The 23,599-nt window shown below is 36.5% G+C and overlaps 1 protein-coding gene across 2 annotated transcripts; it reads right to left on the reverse strand.

Moving 5' to 3' along the window:
* Window positions 1-440: 440 nt before the first annotated feature.
* On the reverse strand, window positions 441-23,439 carry aimp1a (aminoacyl tRNA synthetase complex interacting multifunctional protein 1a). Of its 2 annotated transcripts, none has more exons than XM_028450771.1 (7): window positions 23,285-23,439; window positions 13,608-13,738; window positions 12,336-12,449; window positions 10,587-10,742; window positions 6,108-6,316; window positions 5,330-5,498; window positions 441-734 (listed from the first exon to the last, which is right to left on the reverse strand). In XM_028450771.1, coding segments are annotated over exons 1-7 (948 nt in total). In that variant the 5' UTR covers window positions 23,287-23,439; the 3' UTR covers window positions 441-567. The 2 variants fall into 2 exon arrangements, with proteins under 2 accessions (XP_028306572.1, XP_028306645.1); XM_028450844.1 differs by lacking the exon at window positions 23,285-23,439 and adding an exon at window positions 15,905-16,056.
* Between the last annotated feature and the right edge of the window lie 160 nt (window positions 23,440-23,599).

The following is a 23,599-nucleotide window of genomic DNA, read 5'->3' on the forward strand; positions in this document are numbered from 1 at the left end:
TTTTCCAAGAGTTGTAAAAACATTGTGCTTCATTAAGCACCATACTATCGCTACCAACTGCTCTTTAGTTTTTAGGCAAACGTCTCCGACCCACTAATGAAATAAAGACAGATTATGACATTAGACCAGATTTAAGTGCATTGTTGTGCAAGCTATAAGTAGCCCTCCTGAATGTTTTAAGGGTATCAACAGGCTTCATTGGAGAACCTTTCCAAATCTATGCTTAGTAAAGAAAAACATGCGAGAGTTTGACGGGTAATCTAATTTTACAATTAAAATAAAATTCTAATAAAACTAATGATTGTAAGGAAAAAAAAAGACAACTACAGGAAATTAAAGGATAAATAATTTATATACTTATAGACCAAAACTGTTTATCATTAAGATAATAAAAATAAAAATAAATGAATAATTTGATGAAAGAAAACAACAGTCACAGCTCCATTTAAAATCCTTTATTAATCATCTTCAAAGCATGTACCTTTATTCAGTTTGTTACTTGGCACTACTTTGGCAAAAAGCAAGTAGAACTAGTCAGTAAACACTGAGCTATTTTAGGCAGATGTTTTATTTGATTCCACTATTGCTCATGGTTTGGGCTTTGCATACGCCTTTACCGGCAATTTCAAAGGCAGCTCCTTTGTAGGTTGCCACACACTGGGCGTCTGTGCGCAGGTCTGGCTGAACTTGTTCCCACACCTTCTTTTTGGGATTTAATTCTTTGTCTGGATCACCTGGAATCAAAGGCAATATGACACATCAGAGACTCACATTTATCAAACATGTTTACCTTGATTTTAGTTTTGTGTGTACTGAACCACATCAAGTGTCACAGCCCTGATACCAATAATGTAAAAACAAAAGTGAATTTACTTTGTTTTGCTTGAGCTAATTGATCCTACTGGTGACAATTTTTTTAAAAACATAATTGTAGTTTAAAATAGTGCTAAACAAGAAAAACAAGAAGACGTAGTTATCAACAACAAGAAAATATTATCAGAATATAAAAACGGTTTCTAAGAAAAGCTGTCCCCTTTGAAGATACTGTACCTCGAGCAGAGTCAAAAAAATGGAACAAGGGCAATAACTCCGGAAAAAAAAATTGCGCGCTGTTCATTTTCAAACTCCATCAAGGTATTGATACCCTGAAGCTACACACCAAAGTCCGCTAGCTTCATGCTAACGTCTATGGGAAAACCCATGTATATGCTCATGCTAACATTTACCGCGATTGGCAGTGATTTATATGACACACCGTTTATGCTTAACTTCCACAAACACAGTCTTAGGAGTGTTATCAAACAGTACACTTAAACATACTCACAAGCATATGTTTTTTCAAGCCCAAAATACAAGAACTTAGTTAGTAGAGACCAGTAGGCCATGGGCTTTCAAGGTGGCGACTTCCAACAACTACGGCAACAGTGGTAAGTCAAAACACACAAACTCACCCAGAGTAAAGAAAAACGGAAAAAAAGGGCAATAACTCCGGAAAAAATAATTGCGAACTTCTCATTTTCGAACTCCATCAAGGTATTGATACCTGGGGTGTTGAAAAAAATTGATTCGGCGATATATCACGATATTATTATTATTTTTTTTAACCTTTATTTAACCAGGAAATTCTTTTCCACTGCAGGAGACATTGTAACTGCACAACAAAGTGTGCTGAAACCTGGGCACCAGCTTGAGTTTTTTCATAAAAATCGTGTACTAACTTTTTGCATTTACTTATTGTTCTAGGCAAATACAAGTTGCACTAAAACATGTTGCACTAAAGTCAAAGTTGGTTTGAAAGCCACAGGCAGATATAAAAATATGCAAATAAAATATATTTCATATAAAATGTTCTCATGAAGGTGTACAAATGTACAGATTAGATGTTTCTTAGGTCATATATATATATTAAAAAATAATCGCCTTATACTTTAATATCGGGATGTATCGTATTGTGACCTATGTATCGGGATACGAATCAAATTGCCAGATGCCAGGCAATACACACCCCTATTGATACCCTGAAGCCACACACCTTTTTGGATTTAGTTATCCTATCTTAAACAGTTTCTGAGAAAGGCTGTCCCCATTAACTCGGACGGACGCACGGATAGACGGAGCCCAAACCTATATCCTCCTTCCACTTTGTGGCGGGGGATAATAATTACTAATCATGGAAGAATATACAGTAAGGACCACACCTGTAAGGTGTAACCATGGACAGGGAAATAAGTGCAAAATAAGTAAGAAGAAAATAAACTATACCTGAAAACAGTTCAAGAAAGTGTGCACCAGAACAGAAGATGTGACTCATGCAGGTTCACATTTTGAAGATTTGGTGACATCATTATCTGTGGTTGGCTTTGTTTATCATTGTTTTTCCTGACTGGCTTTAGTCTGGTGTTGACTTATTTCTGCTTGACATTATAGAACATCAATGTTTTTCATTTCCCAAAGATGCTCATTATAGTGATTTATAACCTAGAAGTGGCCACAGTCAATTATGATCAGAGGCGTGAAACAAGCTTTGAAAAACAACTGGCTTAGATTTTTGATTTGAAGCAAAATGACGAGGAGTCATTTGGGAGTGGGGGGGAGGGGGAACACATTATTACAATTATATGCTTGTACTAACAGTGGATTAGATGTAATTTAAATAATTACCAAGTCTGAGCAAGAGAAGAAATAAACTAAAGAGGAGTTAGATTTATTGTACTTTAGATTTTAACAATATACAATTAAAGGCATTAAACAAAAATGTGCATTCCAGTGGCAATTTTATTATTGCTCTGCTCAATGCTTACTCTGTTTTCTCACCAAACTAGCTTTTAGAGAATATATGTAATGGAGTTTTTAAAAACAGAAAAAGAGTTAAATCCATAAAACTGCTGTGGTCAAAGGGATTGAATGTTAAGAGACCAGGCTTTACAGTAGCTGAGACATGTGAGAGAAGTAAGCCTTCACTAATGCAGTTGGGCTTAGGGTGCTCCCTAGACAGGTTTACCTTCAATGAGTCCTTTACACACTATTCTGCAAACCTGGTGCTGTATAATTATCTATACATACTTTATTATAACCACAGCTGTCTAAAAATAGGTCCTTAACTTTGATTTCCATAATAATTTTATATTGCAGAATTGATGCTGCCTCACACACTGGGACTGCTGTAACCTTCCTCTTTTGACTGTCCAACCAACAAACTGTTCTCTACAACAATTGTTTCTTATTGTTTCTTTCCAATTCTCACACATTCCACCAGTTTTTTTTTTTAGGTCTTTTTCTTATTCTCTCTACTTAGTGTTTGGATACATTAACACTGAGAACCTCATCTGGTCTTCAGGCTCAGGAGGATGAGCACTTTGGTCTATGGATATTTTCTACTCTAAGGTCTGTAAAATAACATGTGGTGTTTCTCAGGGATATTTGTGTATGCTTTTACCTAAACTTCAAACAGCATCTTTGATTCCCTCTGAACAAGTTAAAAACCTGGGCGTTATTTCAGAATCTGAGCTCACTTTTGTCCCTCACATTAAAAATATAACAAAATTAGGTTTTTATCATTTGAAGAACATAGGCAGAGTCCGCCCCGTTCTCTCTCAGGCCAACATGGAGACGCTAATGCATGCTTTTATCACTAGTGGGATTGACAACTGTAATGCCCTGCTTTGTGGTCTTAGTTTTAGATTGATCTTTTATCCTGTTTCTATAGTTTAGGGAATGTTGTCTTTTATGTTGTTTTTATAGCTTTTCGGATTGTTCTTTTATGTTGTTTTTATAGTTTTAGGTTTATCTTTTAGTATTACTATCCCAGTGTTTCCTCAGATGGAGCCCTCTGCACTAAGGGCTGTGATGGGCCGTGGCTGCAGTGGTCCTGTATCATGGCCCTCAGTGTTGGTGAATAGCTTTTGCTATTTTGCTGTGTTGGGGGCTCTGTCTCAGCGCCCTGTGGCCACGGTCTGTGTCCTGCTCCTAGATTCTCAATGTACCTCTAGGGGTACACATATCCCTGTTTGGGAACCACTGCTTGTATTATTATTTATCACAAGTAAAGCTTTGTTCTGTGATTGGTTAAGAAAACTAAAAAAAAAAAAAAACATGACTAGACGTTTTTTATGCACATCAGGGTAATTTAGTTTCAATTTGCGTTCAGTTATTTTTATGAAAACGCTCTCGACATTAAAATGAGTGAAATGACTGGAGCTAAAATGATTCCTATTGATACTCATGTGATAAGACTTATGTCAATGACCGTAGTTAGGATCTTTGAAACAGAACGATCTGAACCTTTTGCAATTTTCTAAGAAAAATCCACACAAATGCAGCACTCTATTGGCTGATGAGGGTGCCCGTCAGACAACTCGGCCAATCAGAATGGGCAGGTAAGTGGGCTGCTGTACTCAAGTTAGGTTTCACGGAAATGTCCGTGTTTTAACTGATAAGTTTCCTTTAATACATGAAGTCACTGCCCCACGTCTACATATCAGTCCATTTACAGACCGATACACCGCTTCGTCCGCTCTTCTTACTGTGATCTACCGCGGAGGGATCACAGCGAGTCAGAACACGGACGTGATCGCTTCTGTACAAATCCAACATGGCATGACTTCATGCTGTTATGCTACTATTACAAACTGGCTGACTTTTACTGTAGATGTGGATACAGGCTGTATCCAGCCTGTTCTGATCTCTGCTCCATCTGTCCATCCTCCTTATGGAAGCGACTCCATCAGCCTCAGAGTCCAGGGCACCAATCAATCCTGAACAAACCTAATGCAGTGATTTAACAACTATATGCTGTTTATCCTTCTGTTACAAACTGGCTGACTTTTACTTGATCCACGCAGCTGCTGCTGCTGTGGGTTCTCTCTCTCTCTGACAACATTTCTCCGTGTCGTTGTTTTGATGAGACAGTGTGCATCATGACAAAATGAGCGATCAGAATGATTCAGTGTGAGCAAGAACGATTTTTTGTGAACATTTTCATTGTTCTACCTTGTCTAATGTGACGGAGCTCAATTTTGTGGCGGCATGAAGCTTATAAAACCGGGAAAAATCCACAATTTAGCCGCGTCATTGTTTAAGCCGCAGGGTTCAAAGCGTGACAAAAAGTAGCGACTTATAGTGCGGAAATTACGGTACACTTAATTTCCTGAGCGCACATATGCTTCCTGGACACTAGTCTGAAGTTTCTGAAAACCATTTCCATCTTTGGTTGCTGCTTAGTTTATAGGGAAACAATGTTGGTTATAAAATAGCTGTCAAAAATGCATTCCTAATCTCGATGAACTTTTTAATTTTGACAAGTGCTTAACAGTGAACAAGTGAATGATACCTGGGAATCCCTGGAAGGTGACATGATCTCCTGGAACTGCTCCATTTGGAGGATCAAGGATTTCCACCTTGTCTGGTGAGCTGGCACACATGACCATAGCCTGCGATACCACTCCTCTCATCTTAGCAGGCTTTAGGTTACACAGCACGACCACCATTCTGTTCTGCATCTGCAACGAGGAAAGAAGCACATGATTTTAAATGATTTATTCTATCTTAGTTTATTAAGAAATATAATCCCAGTTTCAATTTATTCACTACGAATTACTAAAACATGACAAAAACAACCTTATTTTGGGAAAAACTTTAAACATTTTTGGAAACTATTTTTTACCAAATGTTTTACAAAAACAAAACTTATTTTGTGGAACATTCTGAATGAAAAATTACAGCTGCATAGCTGTCCGTCATATTAACTCACTATTCAGAGCAAAATGTGAAACGAAAGTGTCAAAAGAAAACAAAAATGTGTAAAAACATACTGTATTCATTAATCAACATGTGACTTCTACTGGGATTCAGGAGCTGCTTCGCCATCCTTTAGGAAAGGCACTCGACACAGATTCCCGTGAATAAATGGGTGGTGATGGTGTTGGGAAGTGTTTGCACAGATATTTTAATCACTTAAAACTTGCCAAAAAAGTTGAGAAAAAAGATTTTGTCGGCAAAAGGTTTAATAAACACAGTAAAAATGGAGGAAAAGTGGTTAGTGCAAGGTTCACATTTTACTAGTTCTCAAAGATCTGCTACTGGTGTGTTCCAAACAAGCAGCACTGTACCTGGTCCAGCGGTACATGTTTGACCAGTCCACTGACAACAGTTCTGGGATTAGCCTCTCCCACGTTGATCTGCTCCACGTACAGACTATCAGCGTCAGGATGCTTCTCAGCTGAGATGATCTGTCCAACGCGTAGGTCCAGACGAGACACATCCACCTTTGCATCCTCTTGGATAGAGGCTGTTTGCTTCTTGTTTGCTTTTTCGCCACCTAGCATCAAAATAGCAAAAGGACAAAATAAAAGCTCAGAGTCATTAGTGCAATCACTACTAAGTTGGAGTAAATTTAGATAACTCAGTTTATATGAATAGCTAAAAACAAGTAACTATTAGTCAAAAGAAGGGTCTGTGACAGTATATCATGCTATTAAAATATATATGACTGATATTAGAGGACATGCTTGTTTTAAAGAGCACTAGTGAATTTCCAAGGAATAAATCCTTGCTGAAAGAAGACTTGATTTAATTTCCTCCTGTAAAAAAGCCCACTAAAAGGCCTCAGGATGGCACACCTTTCATGGTAGCCACAACTCAAACCAAACATTTTTTTTGATTACTTTTAAAGGAAATTACAATTTCACTTTTTCCCAGATTTCAAATCATCAACCAAATAACAAAAACAGCTTTGTTATTCGCAACACATGAGTCCTTGGCAGATGCTTTTTTCCCCAGAGACTGAAAACCTGTTCCTAGTTGACTTACACACAATAATTGTTGTGAATAAATTAATACAGCATTTTCCATATTTTCTATGAGCCCACACTGACATGTGTTCTGGCATTTGTTCTCTTTTGCTAAAGACTGGAGATCAGTCAGAGGTACAACATTTATTTCAGCCAACACTGTAAGGATGCGCTACTCATCTAAAAAAAAACAAAAAAAAAACACAACAAATAAAAAAGCCTGTCTTTTTTAAGAAATTATTGTTTTTGGTGTTGCTTTTACATTTTTGTTAGTGAGGATGTATATTACTTATACTGAGGGTTAAATACATAGCAAGGGAGCTTTACTGCAAATGATGTGTGTATGTGATTGATAAAATATTAACAGTAAGAGCACTCAGAAAGCGCAAACCTCTGCCAAGCTCCAAATCTCCTCCTTGCCAGATGTTGGCTGTTATCTGGATCATTGATTCTGATCATGGTACCAGGATCATTCACACTTTAAAGGGTTATAAGACATTTCTAGCATGTGGCTGTGTGGTTGTTTGCTCAAAACAGAAAGTGAAATTGAACTTATGACTAAACCATGAAATGCTCAAATTTTTTGAACCAGCTCAAAGAGCTGAACATAGGGATTTATCCATTTTTCCAAGTGATCCAGAATCAGTATACTTATCCAAACCATTCCCCAAAATGTCATCAATTGTTTACTCTCCCATTTCAGATATATCTTGAAAATGTCATCAAAATCTGTCCATTATTTTTTGAGTTAAACTATTCACACACAAATGAATAAAATAATGCAGACAAAAACAAAAACCTCCTTAGCAGAGGTAGAAAAAGCTGCTGAAGAGACGATAACCTTTTATCAGATAAATCCACAGTGGTCTCATAGATCAATATATCTAAGATCATTTGTTCAAAGAACAGATGAAAAAGGGGTGAAATTGGTGCTCAAATGTACGATTTGATTGCCACAGAATGTTTGTTTTGCACTGTTATTTGACAATGCACAACATAAAATAAAATACACAATAAAATGTTTAACTTGACCCCACTCATGGGTACATTAAATAATAATGTACAGGCCTATAACTGACTGGGCTTCTGAGAGAGAATCAAATGAAATATGTTCTCTCTTAAAACACAAAGTGCATTTTGGTTCTTGAAGAAGAGCAGCTTCTCTGCTTTATTACAGTGAAATCTGTTCCTCTTATAATGACCTGCAACACTGAGATCTGCTCTGTGCTCATCTCTGTCACCAAGAGGGTTCTCTGCATCCATCACGCCCCGGATCCTTTCTTGTGTGCACTGCTTTATTCCCATATTCAAGTATGGTCTTTATAACGCATATGAAGTACGGTCGTGTGTGAAGTGCCGAGGATCTGAATAGATCTTTTGGAGGCGCACAGTCAGCGTCGATGCAATGGGCCTTTTCTCAGTAGAACAATTTCACAGAGAAGTGAGCAAACACACTTAAGTGGCCCTTACTGATGTGCTTCATGAAGGTGGGCCATCATGTGTACACCAATCAATCTATTCTATACCAATATATAGATATATATATATATTGAGTACAGTAATTCCACAAAACATCTATTTTGGAAAACAATTTGCAACTTATTCTAACAAGGGAGTCTGGAGATCACCTGCAGGTCACTGGTTAATGACCCCTTCTGTACAGGAACATCACACCCTATAAAACTGTGGGTAAATTATGCATCAATGAGCATCTGGATGAAGAACACAGTCTGATAGGGACTTATTCAACATCCCAGCTTAGATGCCTTGATATGAGAATTGCCAGACGCTCACTAAACTCATAAAAATACAACCAGAGCAGACTGGTTTATGTACATGTCAACCAGGCTTTCCAATTAGGTTAAATCACAAAAATATATGTGTAAAAAACTAAAAATATGCATCTTTTTTGCAACCTAACACAGCCACATGTTGCCAGCCTGACTCCAGAACCCCATCATCCAGCTCACGCACACACGGAAAAAAGAGATCAATGGTTCAGACTCATGTATGAAAAGAGCCATTTGGACCTTGTTACTAAAAACAACAACTAACAACAACAATGCAATGCTTGTATAACGCGTACCTATTTAACAAAATGAATCGCTTGAACCCACAAAGACTAGCATTTTTTTTTTTTGTTCGTGCATCACAAAATAGAGCCTCCTTTAAGCAAGAAAAACTAGATAATTGCCAGGTTCTAAAAGTTTCCAGGAAAAGCGCAAATACAAAAGCAATGTCTGACCCACCTTCCCATATTTTATATTATATATACGGTATATACAGTATATATATATATATATATATATATATATATATATACCAGTATATATATATAAAAAATGTTTTAAGTTCCATTTTTTTCCACAACAACAAAAAACTGCCACATGACTTTTGGCACTGCCGTACTTTCTTGCCTTGCAGATCCACACAAAAATATCCTATTTTTTTGCATTTGAAAATTTTTTGTTTGTACTTGAGGGATGGTTTTTTTTTTTGCAACAACATGTTTCTTTGTATGTGTAATAATGCTCTGTTTGATAGGTATGTCTCTTATTTGCAAAAACAAAATGCAATACTTTGCAAATGATGTTTTGTACTTGCAAACCACACTGAGTTGGTTTGAAAATCATTGGGCGTGAGTAAATCATGTTTTGTGTTTTTGTGAGGATTTGGTGCTTTTTTTTAACTCAATAAAAACCTCCATAAAGTTGTTCATTCGCTCATTATTAGCAATAAAATCTGCAATGTGTGTCATGAGTGTTGGCCTCTGTGGCACACAGATCCATTTGCTTGACAGACAATTTGCCAAAACGAAAAAAAAAAAAGACAACTCCAAAACCAGACAGCATGGACAGTACAATAAAATACAAAGACTTAAATATAACGACATTTAGCTGAGGACAGACCAGAAATAAAGTGACCATTGCAGCTAAAGTAAATAAGGCCTAAACTTCATTTAGGCCTTATTTACTAAGGACTCTATTCTCCCATGCGCGTAAGTCCAAAAAGCCGCACAGTGATGCTGTTTTTGGCTGTGTGCTATCCTCTCCATGTACTTAAATCAGTCATTACATGCCTTCATCCCAGTTAAACACTCTGGGCTGAGCGTCGCTGAAATGTGGGTGTTCCCATTCAAATCTGGCTTTACGCGCATTCTCCGGTGTGCGTAAGTCCTTCTGCATAAGTCCTTGTTGAAAGCTCAGGTCGCTTTCAACAATTCAAGTTTAAAACTGCGTATTATGGAAGCCAATAGTTGTGTTTCACTGCAAACATCCCTCTGTATTAAAGCAGGATGCTCTGCGGCCGTATTATTTCCTCATATCTCCAGCTCATCTAACTCGGTGACGCTTTACAGCGACGATGATGATCATCATCAAAGAGAGAAATTTTAACTGTGACTAGGACAGAATAATATGGCCAATCCTCAGTCACACTGCAATAATCTGATCACTAATCTGATCATATCAACCTGTTATATTGTTCATCAATGAAGGCATTTCAAATTAAAAGTGAACTTTTTAATTTTCAATGACATTTACAAACGTTGGGAAAACTCCAGGTTCCGTGATTTCTAGACCGCCCAAAAAAATGACATCACTGCCTCCTTTCCTTCAGCCCGCCTTCAATCACAGACTACGCGGTTTTGCTCTACTTACGCGCAGTGGGCGTGTCAGTAACCTGGATGAGAGAATACGAGTAGGAGAGAAGTACGTAACTGCAGGCGCGTAAAAAAGTCCAGACGGGCGAATAGAGCCCTAAATCTTTAATGTGCCTTTTTCTGTGGTTACTTGTTACCTTTTTTCTCAGGCTTCTTCTTTTGACTTTCCTCTTTGGGACCAGAACTCTGGGCTGCAGTGGAAGCTGTGGGTGCAGAGCCAGAGGGTTTGGGAGGGGTTGGTTTTGAACTGCATTCAATGACGGTTCCACCTGTTGTCATTGGTACATCCAGGACTGCAAAGTCAATTTAGAGCAAAGAAAAGTATCAGTTTAAAGAAGAAAAAAATACTTAAAGAAGTTGTTTTAACCAATTCCACTCCAGGTATCTCACACATTCTAACTGACAGCCAAAAGCTCAGTGTCACTCATGCCCAAAAGAGGAACGCTTATTGCATCAACATAATACTTTGAAATGATAGAGGGAGCTTTAATTACACACCGAGTGGGAGTTATGCATTTGTGAGGCAAACAGTTTGGATGGGTAAATGGCAGAGTTTCACAAGTTGATGGGAACAAGGAAATGAAGCCATAAAGCAGGGAACAATGTGCTACAATAACTCGGTAAAAATAAGCAACCCCTAATTTTCGGCGCCTGCTGTCAGAATTCCTATAAAGTCCAGTGTCTATGTCTGACAAACATCGGTCTGAAGGCATACCACCGTCACCATAATGCTTTTAATTACCTTAATTCTAGAGCAGGAATCAGGACCTCTCAGGTTTACCTTGAAATTACAGGCAATGAGCACTCGACATTCCCGTTAGGTTTGCTCTCACAATGTGTTTTCTTTCCCTCTCTGTGAAAATGTAATTGTTGTTTTTTTTCTTGTTTTTCTTCTCTTTTTTTCAAAAGAGTTTGAAAATAATGGCTAAGTAGCTGTTAAATAATCTAATGTTTTGCACTTACTGGTACAAGGGACAAACATTCAGTAGATGGAAAACAAGTCATAATTAATGCTGATTTCTTTTCAAAAATAAAAAAAAAAAAGAAAAAAAACTTTTTTTTAATCGCTAAAAACAGTGCCTATTACACAGTATACCAGCTGTTTATTCTTAAAACATAAAGAATCCCATTGACATGTTTACAATTTCAATGTAAATTGGGGATTAAGACAGGAGACGAGATATTCCCTTGAAAAAAACAAACAAAAAATATACTTTTGCAAGTACAGTATGCCTCACCTGAACCAGGCAGAAAAGCGTTAGTTGGACACAAAGTGTGGGAAAAAATTGTACATTCAAATTATTCATTCATTCCACTATTTTTGTTTCAGAACGCATTAGATTGTCCTAAACAATGCTCGTTTCTTCCTTCCTCTTTACATTCTTCCCTCATTCTCTCCCTGGAAAACATTAACCAAGTCATTCACTCTTGAAAGTCAACACACGCACGCACGCACGCACGCACGCACGCACGCACGCACACACACACACACACACACACACACACACACACACACACACACACACACACACACACACACACACACACACACACACACACACACACACACACACACACACACACACACACACACACACACACACACACACACACACACACACACACACACACACACACACACACACACACACACACACACACACACACACACAAGCTCTATGGTTGCTCATTAAAAAAATATGAACTGCTAATATTAGGCTAAAACTTCTGTGAAGACACTGACATAAATGCTCCTCCAGTGCACAATGCCTCAAACAGCAATATATATTCATACAGTATATGCCAAAAAAAAAAAAAACATTAAAGTCCTTTAAATACAGAGATATGATTGTTTCTTTTGCACCAGAGAACTAAAGTCAACGTACCTCCTCTCATCCTTTCCTTCTCCAGCAGCTGATTCTTTAGCTGCTCAATGTCATTCTTTAGTTTTGCATTCTCAACCATTAATTTCTTCTCCTCTCGCATGCTGGCCTGGACGACTGCAACCAAGTTAGCACAGAGTTCATTTTATTTTCATACATGAACATTTCCAAATTATTCAGACAATTATTGGCTCAACTTTACAGTAGCAACTCCAGTTACTCATTGTGTGGGTAGAAATTTACAATCTAAAACAATTAGTTGATAAATGCAAAGTACAGAATTTTTTTTAAGTAATAGTTTCTGTATACTTTTCAATTTCAATCACAAATGGACAAAAAACTGATTCTTCATAGTAAGCACTGTCAAACAATAGGTCACAGCCCAGTACAGGACCATAACACAGTTATTACTGGTCCATCTGGAGACATCTTCCAAAGATTTCTATATAGCGTTCCAGCTATACATTAGTTGGATTTTTTTTTGTCCGTGCATTTAAAAAAAAAAAAGGTTTAGGTGGGGGTTTAATTATGGCCAAATGAGAATATGTTAGAAGGTTGGATGTACAAAGAGGTGTACATACTCTGTACTATGTAGTGTTATAAACATAAAAATAGCGATTTCCCTGGTTTAATTTTATGGGACATGCGCAAGATAAATGTGTTGTTTTTTTATACTCATTTTTATATTTTTTTGTTTGATGTATTTTTCTGTAATGTATGTTTTTGGAGTCATAATGTGTATTTTTGTATCTTTATGTTGTGTTTTTGAGCATTTTTTGTATAATTATTGTTTTTTGTTGTCATTGTAGTGTGATTTTGGAGTCATTTTGTGTATTTTAGTATTTGGAAGCCATCACCATACACGCGCACACACTCCGGAAATCTGAAACCGATATTTGTTTTCAGGCTAATATCAGACTGATATCCGATATCGGATCGGGACACCACTATCTAAAATATTTATTTATATGAATATTAAAAAAATTAGACTTTTTAAAATTTATTTTTTAAAGGTTATAATGAACATGAAATGTGACCCACTTTTCTCAAAAAGGTTTAGACTATTGATTTTCCATTAAATAAAATTATATTTTTTAGAAATAAATTAACTGTAGATTGCATTAATTTAAAAAAAAACAAAACAAAAAAAAACTTAAAGTATTCTCTGCATAAAAACATTAGGTAATCCAACTCTAACATGAACAAAAAGATGGATACACAAAGAAATAAATGAAAATCACTGTGTATTTTGTTTTTCCCATGCACGTGTCTTACTAGCTTTCTCCTTCAGCAGTTGAACTTGCTGTTTGAGATAATCAATGATGTGATCAGCTTCAGTAGCTCGCTGCTCCAGCCTCAGCAATGGGTTGTGACCTGACATCTTGAAGAGAGTTCGAGCCAAGTACCTAAAAACAAATAAACAGTGACAACATTTTGTGTCATTTGCTGAACATTGTTTCAGTATCAAATACAACATTTCAATTTTAAATTGAAATTAGCCTGTTTTTGTAACTTATTATTTTTAAAATACAAAAACAAAAAGTTTTCAATAACTTGAACAACATTTTAAAACTGATACTTTTGTGACGTATTACCATGAAAATCTACCAGGTTATGTTTTAGTTCAAAAGTTTGCATTTCAGGACGAATACACCACAAACTACTACCTTCACAATGTCCAGAGACCGACATCAACATGTCTCAGAAAGTCTTGATGAAAAGCAAACACTACAATTTAAAGCAAATTGGTGGTACATGCTGCAGTCAGGACAATACACTGCATGGTATTTGTGTAGATGTGAGATAAATAATGCTAAGCCTGAGAACGTCTGCACTATTGTAGAGACAATAAATTACTAGTAAGACGTTGATCTGATGGTGATGCTTTTAATCACGTGAAGCCTTGATTTCAAAGTGTTAACCTCTGTCTGGAGGCCAAAAAACAAAAACAAAACACACAATTTAAAATCAACTTACAAAACATTAAATAAACAACTTAATAAAACATTCAATACCAACTTCTACATTTTCTTTAAAAATAAATTAGCTTTAAGAGCTAAACAAATGCTTCAGAAGAGTTTTGTATTGTTTTTTTAAAGCTAAGTATACAACAAAAATATTTTCATGAAACTAAAAGATAAAATAAGCCAATACTGGTTGGATCTTGTGGTAACATCCTCATTTTTTAATGCTGTGCTTGATGGATTGCTCATTTAACAAAGAGGAAAAGAAGGATTTTTACAAGGCTGGGCCATGGAGAAGAAAACTTCTTACACATATTAAAAAAGACTCTGGAAAACAGCTGGCCCAAAATGAAAACACAATGTCGGAGGACGAGGAAATTAGAAACACAAAGGAGCTGGAGTCGATAAAATCTAGGATCAAAGCATTGTTTCTTGAGAAACTGAATTGATTTAAAAAGGACCAGTGGTGGAGTAATAAGAGCCACAAAAGGGCTGAGCTCATTGGATGAGCTCCAAAACTGGATCCTGAGGCTTAGGTATGGTCTGCAGCTTTGAATTTAAGGCAAGTGTGTTAAAGTATTGTAGCCTTTCACCAGCTCAAAACCAACATAATTTACCCATTATCATCACTCCATGAAAAATAAAACCTTTTATTCCTCTTATGGTATACAGTTGTGTATCTTTAGCATTATTAGTGTCGTTTTCTCCCAAAAAACACATTTTATATGCACATTTATATGATTAAAAAGACATTTTCTCTTAGCATACAAATTGAAATAAAAAGATGAAATCAAAATCAGTTCTCAAAATGCAAGATAAACATGTAGTTTGCATCAAAGATACAAATCTGCAAGAGGATACATGTTTTTTAATGGCCTGTTTTTACAGTAGAATTATTATTTTGGTGATATTTCCTTACCTTCCCACCAGCAAAAATATGAGTGGAATAGAGATCACCAGTAGTATGCCAGCACCATCTGAAGGCATTCAAGGGCCATACATGTGGTACTTAAACAGAATATTAAAACTCCTTGCCTTAACTTTTAATAGTGTTACTGATTTTATGGATGAAAATGTCCTTTATTACATTAGGGATATTTTTCACATTATAAAAGCTTTTATTGCGTTAAAAAGCTAAAAACATGTCTCTAGTCTCTACTGCTGATCACAGCATTGATTCAGTTCTAATTAAATTCACACAACCTAAGTGTGATTGCGAAAAATGGACCAAAATGACCATATTCAGTTCCAGGAATGGAAATTGTATTTGTTTTTTTAAGAGTTCATAAATGTTTTTTTCCCCAAACAAAATCATGGAGATATGTCAATATGACAAATAATACACTATCAAATGCATGTAATGGGACAATATCGAGCATTTAAACACAATTTTTCACCGAAATTCCGTGTTTTCAACATAAATGTTTTTAAATTCTGTTTTTCTATTTTTAGAAATATTAATTATTTTTCTCAGAAAATAATTTGTTTTTAACTCCTGTGAGGAAACAAAATAAATAAAAAAAAAAAAAAAAAGCAAACCAAAAATAAAAATGTAACTTAAAATAATGAGTAAGATACAACTCAAAAGTAGATATAAATTATACTGACGTGGATTATTCTGACTGATTCTGTCAATGTCTGCATTCAACAGTGGATTTTCATTGGTTGATTCCGAGATTCCGTCCGCGATTCTGTTAGCGTGGTTTTTTTAGGGCCCTACTTATACTTAGCACCCTCTTATAGTTCACTCTTTCCCACTGCTTTTAATTCGGAGAAGCGGCAAATTGGAGCCACGTCCATGCGTCACCACAATACGTCAGTACGTCACTGACTACGTAGAAGTTTACCCATGAGCACTTTCGCCATAATGAAGCCCATGTTTTGACTGTTGACATCGTATAAATACTATCCTATCCTATGTAAATATTCAGCTGAACAACTCTACTGTCTTCATCGGAGTCACAGGAATCTGCGACAACATTTGTGAACAGGAAATTATCAAAGACGTTTTATTGCTTAACAATGACTGTGTTAGTGTTAGCCTTTGCTAAGCTACGTAGCTTCAACTACGCCTGCATAAGTACAGCAGATAAGACAATAAGTTGATTTTGATATGTTTGTTTATCATTATAGATGCTCTTAATGCTGACTGTGCACATCCGTGATCGCACTGATGTGACTCAATACGACCAGAATCAGCACACGTTTGTATCAAACCAACATGTTCTGATGTCATTCATTCATCTATATTTGGACCGAGAACTTACTGTGTGACTGAAGGGATGCTGTATTTAAACGTGTGTGTCCTCATCATGTTGTTCAACTTGTGTTATTAATGATTAACGACACCTTATTGATCCACATTTGTTTTATACTTATTGCTGCTCTTTGATTTGTTTCAATAAATTTTGATTTGAGAACATTTCTATTGCATTTTATTTAAATGTCCTACTCATTAGGTGAGTATTGTATGAACTTTTCAGTCCTATAAATGTATCAAAATAAAATAAAAAAAATACCTTAATAGTGTGTGCTACAGCAGAGCAGGTTATGTTTCTATCTTACAAAAAGTGGATGTGAAGAGTAATTAAATTATCTGAATAAAAATAAAGTGTGTGCTTACAAGTCGGCAACAAACCATGAACAAAGTCCTTATCAAATACAAAATAAGTAACTTTATTTACACAAAGTAAAAATCGATATATAAACCAACTCAATATATATTAACATTGACTTAAAAAATGATTGTGGGTTTTCTATAAGAAAGAGCCAAAGTCTGCCTCTATCTGCTCCAGAACCAACACCAGTCCAACCAGTGCTGAGGAGTTCAACATGAGCTGGAGGTTATGGACCATGGACGTAGTCCTGGTTCTGGTCCATGAACCGCGTCCCTGACTGCTCCATGGAAGAAAATCTGCATTAACATCTTCCTCCTTTTTTCCTGCATAGAAGCATTAAAAGTATTTGGATTTATTATTTATTTCAGCAGTCTCCACAATAAGAAAATACAAAAACAAACAATTGTGTAATCCTTAAGCCAAAGTGTGTAGGTTGAAGCAAAGCTTATACAAACCTACCTTATCACAATAAAACTAAACAAGATTCTCTAGATAATCACACAAAATATTTAGCTTATATTACTATTTTAACAATATATATTCTACACAAGTTTTATATATACAGTTAATACATTCACATCAAACATATATACATACACATGAATGTATATATGACATGTACTTGGTAAAATTGTTACTCTTCTTTCTTATAATTACTAACAATATATGATTTAAAAAGCTTTTTAAACTGGTTTATGTTGTTTTATTTCATCCCTTACGCAGTTCCATAATTTAACCCCTGATGTTATATTCATCTTTTTGACTGTTCTAGCATTTTTCATCTTGACATGTAGTTCTCTTAAAATATATTCCTCTTCTCGCTCTAAAAATATTTTCTGCAACCTTTTTGGAAGTGAACCTTTACTTTATAAATCATTTGGACAGTTTTGAGTTTGATGAGATCTGGAGTTTTAAATCTCATGTTTTTAACAATAATCCATGGGTGTGTTCTCTGTATCCTGCGTTATGTATCAGTCTGATGGATCTTTTTTTGCATTATGAATAACGGTTGGATGTTCATCATGTATGTATTTCCCTAAACTTCGAGACAGTAAATATGGTAAAACAAGTGTATAATAAAGAGTGTGCAATGCTTTTTGATTAGGTGTGAGCCTTGTTTTGTCCAGGAATAGAAAATATTAGTTCTTAATAATAGTTTCATTCATTTATTAACAAATATAAATTCAAGTAAATGGTGTATAATGATATTTCAGGATGGACCAACAGATAATATTGATCATGTTGATCATTGTTTGCATAAAATGAAGAAATCTAACAAGATTTGTTCTGAGATGAAGATCAGCTCTGAAATCAGCAGAAACATTGTTACCACATAGTTTAGTAATATTATTACATGACCATTGTGTAACAATAAGGGAAGTTCTGAATACAGGTTAATGAAATATTACAGCTGCTTTCAGGAATATTAAAGTATTGTTATGGTTTCCTAGCTAACCAGCGGCTAACTGGCAAGCCTGCACCACATTAGACGTAACGTTCATAATATGGATGAGGGAATATTGTAGCAACTACTACCAATATTAGCTTAACAGGGTGAAATCAAACTTACCAGGATTAGTAACAGTTCTACAGGACGAGTTCCTCCATGGCTGTAGTTCTGTTTGGTCTGTGGGGATCCGTCCACTTTCCCCTGAACCTCTTCAGACACCCACAGTACCAGGAAACAATGTTCTCCTCCTCTGACCACTGCTCTGTCTTCTTGGACTCACTTTTAAATGTTTTTTGACAGATTTGCACTAACGTGACCAGCCGCTCGCCAGCTTAAAAAAATGGCTGCTTTTCGTTTTTGGAGGACTGTCGATAACCCCGCCTACCACCTGCCCACTTCAGAGCTGAGCTGAAGCCCAGAAGCTGTGTGGGGTCAGCGTAGCTCTGGGTTTTGGCTCAGAGAGCTGGAGCTATGTTGGTGGAAACAGAATGGCTCGGAGCCAAAACACACACTAGCTCCAAGTTAGCTCCAGCTCCTGCCCGGTGGAAAAGCCCTACCAGTGTGCCTCAGCGTGTTTCCTTAGTGCATCTGTTCTAAGGAAGCAAATCAGAGATCCTACTGTATTCATTAGCAAATGACAATCCACAATTGTATTCAATTACTGTATCTCTTCTCATCTCCTTTCTAGGTTGATTGTAGATTTACACAGTGTAGCATCACATGGTTTGCTGTTTCTGTATTGCATGCGTGAGTTTAGTAATTAGGTGAATTATGCTTTTAAACGTTATGACTGCCTCTTCTCTTTCCTCCTTCCCTACAGTGTTTTGAATGCTATATAGATAGCTTAATTTGTTGCTGCCACTTGTGTAACATGTACAATTTATTAATATTTGATTATACATGTTTGGGAAAAAAAGAAAGTTAATTCATTAATTCACTGTTTTTCATATGAACTGTTATAGACCTTTTATAAACAGGTAGGTGCCGTTCCAATTCATGGTCAATGAACAGAATTCACCACATGTAGACTGAATTTAAGTTCCAGAAGCACTTCAAGGATGATGAATGAAAATCAGATGAACCTGAGCTTAAAGAGTTACTAGGAAGGACCTGACACCTGTACTTCCTCCTCTCTCAGTCTTCTATGAGCAGTGATTGACAGCTCCGTTGCAGACTGCTTTCAGCTGCTGTGATGTTTGTGACTGTGCTTCTATAAACAGATGATTATGGTCTAATCAAAGGATTCATCAAGTTCCAAATATGTACAGCCATATCGTGTACGTATCGCCACAGCTGTTGTGCTGCTGTCAGAGAGTGACTGGGCGTGTCTTAACTTATCCAACAGCAACGCCCTTAATCAAGGCATTTTTGAATTTCAAGTCAAGTGCATGTTAAGTTACACTTTCAATTTCAGTGTAAACTGGTCATTTTTTAAATTAATAAATAACAACCACATTAACAAATGATACAGGGCGGGCCTGTACTACAAAGCTAGATTAATATAATCAGACTATCTCTTCGTTAGTGGGCTTCACCTAACCAAACATTATCAATCCCAGAGCAGCTGTACTATGAAACTGGTTATCAACACTGTTTCCTACCTGAATTTAAAAGGGATGGAGTTTGCAGGGCCTGATCAATCACAAACACAGAGAAAACATGCAGAGCAGCCTACATTACGTACTATGGGGGAACAGACAATTATTTTTTAGAATATATAAAGATTTAAAATCCATAATCCAGGCCTAAAGCGGCACCGTTTCTACAGCAAAAGCCAAGAAGGCAGAACAATTCCTAACTCTTTAAATGCGTAAAATTGTGATATTATACAATATTATTTCCTTGGGCAATAAACAAATCGGTCACTTTACCTTTATTAAAGCATGCTGATGTGAGCGCAATGTCTGGCTTTGATAACTCTGAACCATGTGAAAGTGAAGTAAGCCTACTTCATAAGGTGGGCATTGTTTGTATTTTATAAACCCTATATTACAGTGCTGGGCGGTATACCTGTTAATACCAAATACCGTTATATATTTTCATTATGATATGAATTTTAATGTACCACCGTACCGGTGTATTTGATTACACAACAATCGGAACGCTACGTTGCGCCGCGTTTGAGTCAGGACCCTTTTCATGGTTTCACTTTTAAACAGGAATGTAAACAGTAGCGCTTTGGTGTTAGTTACGGTGTAAATGGATAAGAAATACATGAAAGCTCTGAAGCTGCTGGTGTGCATGTGCTTGCGTGCGCATGCCTCTGCTACAGGATGACAACGCTCATGGACATAAACATTATATACGTATATAATGTCTATACTCATGGAGGCACGGTTAGCTTGGCATGTTCGCAGTAATACACAAAAAAGAGAGCAAAGGATTGTAAGTAATTCCAGTAATGCGGAGCTGCAAACAAAACGCTACATTATTTACAATAAGACACCACCACACAACTTATGCAGCATTTAAAGCTAGAAATCAAGCTTATGCTAAAGCTAAGCAAGCAGGGCAAAGAGCCAGAGGGTGTTACATGTGTGGATGCCTTAAAAACAGACGGAGTCGGGCTGTGTCTCATTGTAGCTTGTATTACTACTAGTGTGGAATTATTCTACAGTATACACTCATCATGACAGTAAAATAGACCATCCTAAGTCAACCTATTGCAGTAATTCCTCTCTCAGCCAGTAGAAAATGCTGTGAACACCTGATTATGCATGAAAAAAATATAAAAAATACCGTCATATACCGTGAAACCGCTACAATTTTGAAAAATACTGAGATATACATTTTTGGTCATAACGCCCAGCCCTACTATATTATGTTGCTATGTTATGTGTGTTTTTGCTGAAGCTATGAGCGTCACATGAATTCTTCGGGTTGTGGATATCGAGAGTGACAAATGTTGATCAGTCCATCAAATGAATATGTATATCTTCTTTCCTATAGAATGTCATTGGGTAAATGAAAGGATTGCATTTATCCATAAATATTCTCTCTCTCCTAAACACCGCTGTCAGATCCATGCACCAACCAAAATCTTCTAAGAATGGGCAGGTCATCTTCCAAGGGCACTGATTGGTCAGGAGGTGGTACTTTTATACTTGCTTTATACTCAGATCTTATCTGCATCTTAACCTGGTCCCGAGTTGTTCAGCACAAGTTGCCACAGTGATTTTCCCCCCGGTAAGAAGTTAATTAGCTTCGTAGTACAGGACACGGGATAAATCCCGGAAGTTAAGGTGATAAGAGGAAATTCAGCTTCATAGTACAGGCCCACAACTGATCACAATATAACAGTGTTTCCCAACCTTTTCTGTCTCATGTATCCCCCCCAAGGCCTCTCTTCAGATGAGAAGAACCCCTTCATCACTCCAATTTAGTAACCTTTCTTGTTTTATTTACATGTTAACTTGTTGGCCTCTGAAATCTCCTACAGCTTGAGAATGTCAACGTGTACGTTTAATGCACACTAAATGTAAATTTTGTGCATTACAATTATTGTATATCAGATAAATGTTTTACCTCAATTTTTAGTAATGTGCATAACATGTTAGTAGCAATTTATTAGGATATTAAGGCCACAATATTGTTTATTCCATTAATGCCGTTTATTGTCAACGGGTGGAAAAGATGTTGGATGAGCATGTGCAGTGTCTGAAATAGGCCTAACAATGACTCAGCATGTTGAAAATAGATTCATCAATGTTTCCAAGTACCCCCTGCAATGTGTTCAAGTACCCCCAGGAGTACACGCACCCCTGGTTGGAAACCACTGCAATACAACAACACTGGCAATCAAGAACTAAACAGAAAGGAAACGTCTTACAATTATTTGCCAGAATTGCATTTAAAATCATTTTATATTGTTTTAGAGAGCAAACCAAATCAAATTTAATCATAGATTCATCCCTACTTAATAAGGATGTGCCAAAATATCGATACGACCATCGATGCCAGGGTAATGCACTGACTGAAATGTTTAAAACAAGTTAATTCTGCTTGTGAAGCAGCAATGACATGTGTCCATGTTTACAGATAAGTTGATAATACTAGCACTGAAATAAGTATTTTCTGGATTAATTTTGTTTGATATAATTTGAAGTTAATTTGCACAAACATCATTAACAATATTTTGGTGAAACATTATTTTGTACCAGTCTTCCCTACTTAAACACAACACAAGGACATGTGACTAGTTGTGGTCAGTGTGTGTTAAGAAGAGCCACTGTGCAGTATACACTGTGTTTTACTTGGCTGTTATTCATGTGAAATTGATTAACAATGTTTTGTTTTTGCTGTGAAATGGATTCAGTGCAGTAGACAAATTATGAAGTTCTTCAGTGACACAGATATCGTAATGTATCGTGGATGAAATTTCCACCGATATATCGATTATCGCCGTATCGTAATAATGTTGTTATTGTGATAAAAAAAAAATATCGCGATATGGTGATACCCAGCTCTGACCTCATGGATCTTTCTCATACTCACAGCAATCTACGAAATCAACAACAGACCAAATACTACCTGTCAACCAAACAGTAACACACAGACTTCCTACAGGACCAAATATACCTGTTTGTGAATACTAATATCTTGCCTCATATCATTATGGGCTGTTTAGGGTAGGCTTTTTCTTTTGTTTTTTTTAAAGACAACTGTGCTCAAATTAATTTGAGGATAACTCATAAAATGTAGTAAAGGCAAAGCGATAAGAATAATTAACTAAAAAAAGATTATTTTAGAAAGCCACTCACCTCGGTGGCAAGTAAACAACTGATAAATATTATGACATGATACATCCAATAAAAGTACTGGCTACATGGTCTCGTTATACGTCTTTTAAAGCTCACTATTAGTTCGACACATTTGTTTTAAGAAGACAAAATGTAGAAAGGGCTGTTAAAAATAACTTACATGGACTCTGACTAGCACGTTTCATGGAGAGCTGCTGCCTGGACAGTTTGTGACATTCAGAGCGAACAGCAGCAGGACCTGCGCCTCCCGGAAAAATGCTTCAATCGTAAAGCACTAGGATGAATCATCACCGTGCTGATGAAGGACGCTGGTGTTATCCATATACTCTACAGATCTACTAACCAATGTTGAAACTTAGGTGTCCAAAGCTATTGCCTGTGTGTAAAAACACATAAACACGCATTTCGAACAAATAAACTAAAAAGTGACCACAAAACAATGGAGAAAAATATTTATTTGTACTATTTTAGGTTC

The sequence above is a fragment of the Gouania willdenowi genome, chromosome 1 (genome assembly GCF_900634775.1).
Source record: "Gouania willdenowi chromosome 1, fGouWil2.1, whole genome shotgun sequence".
In the NCBI taxonomy this organism is placed as follows: Eukaryota; Metazoa; Chordata; class Actinopteri; order Blenniiformes; family Gobiesocidae; genus Gouania; species Gouania willdenowi.

Excerpts from the sequence above, each read along its gene's own strand:
- aimp1a (XM_028450771.1), bottom strand. Across the intron at positions 6,317-10,586 it reads GAAGAAGCCTGAGAAAAAAG|GTGGCGAAAAAGCAAACAAG; the intron begins GTAACAAGTAAC and ends TTTTGATGCTAG. Across the intron at positions 735-5,329 it reads CACCTTCCAGGGATTCCCAG|GTGATCCAGACAAAGAATTA; the intron begins GTATCATTCACT and ends CTTTGATTCCAG.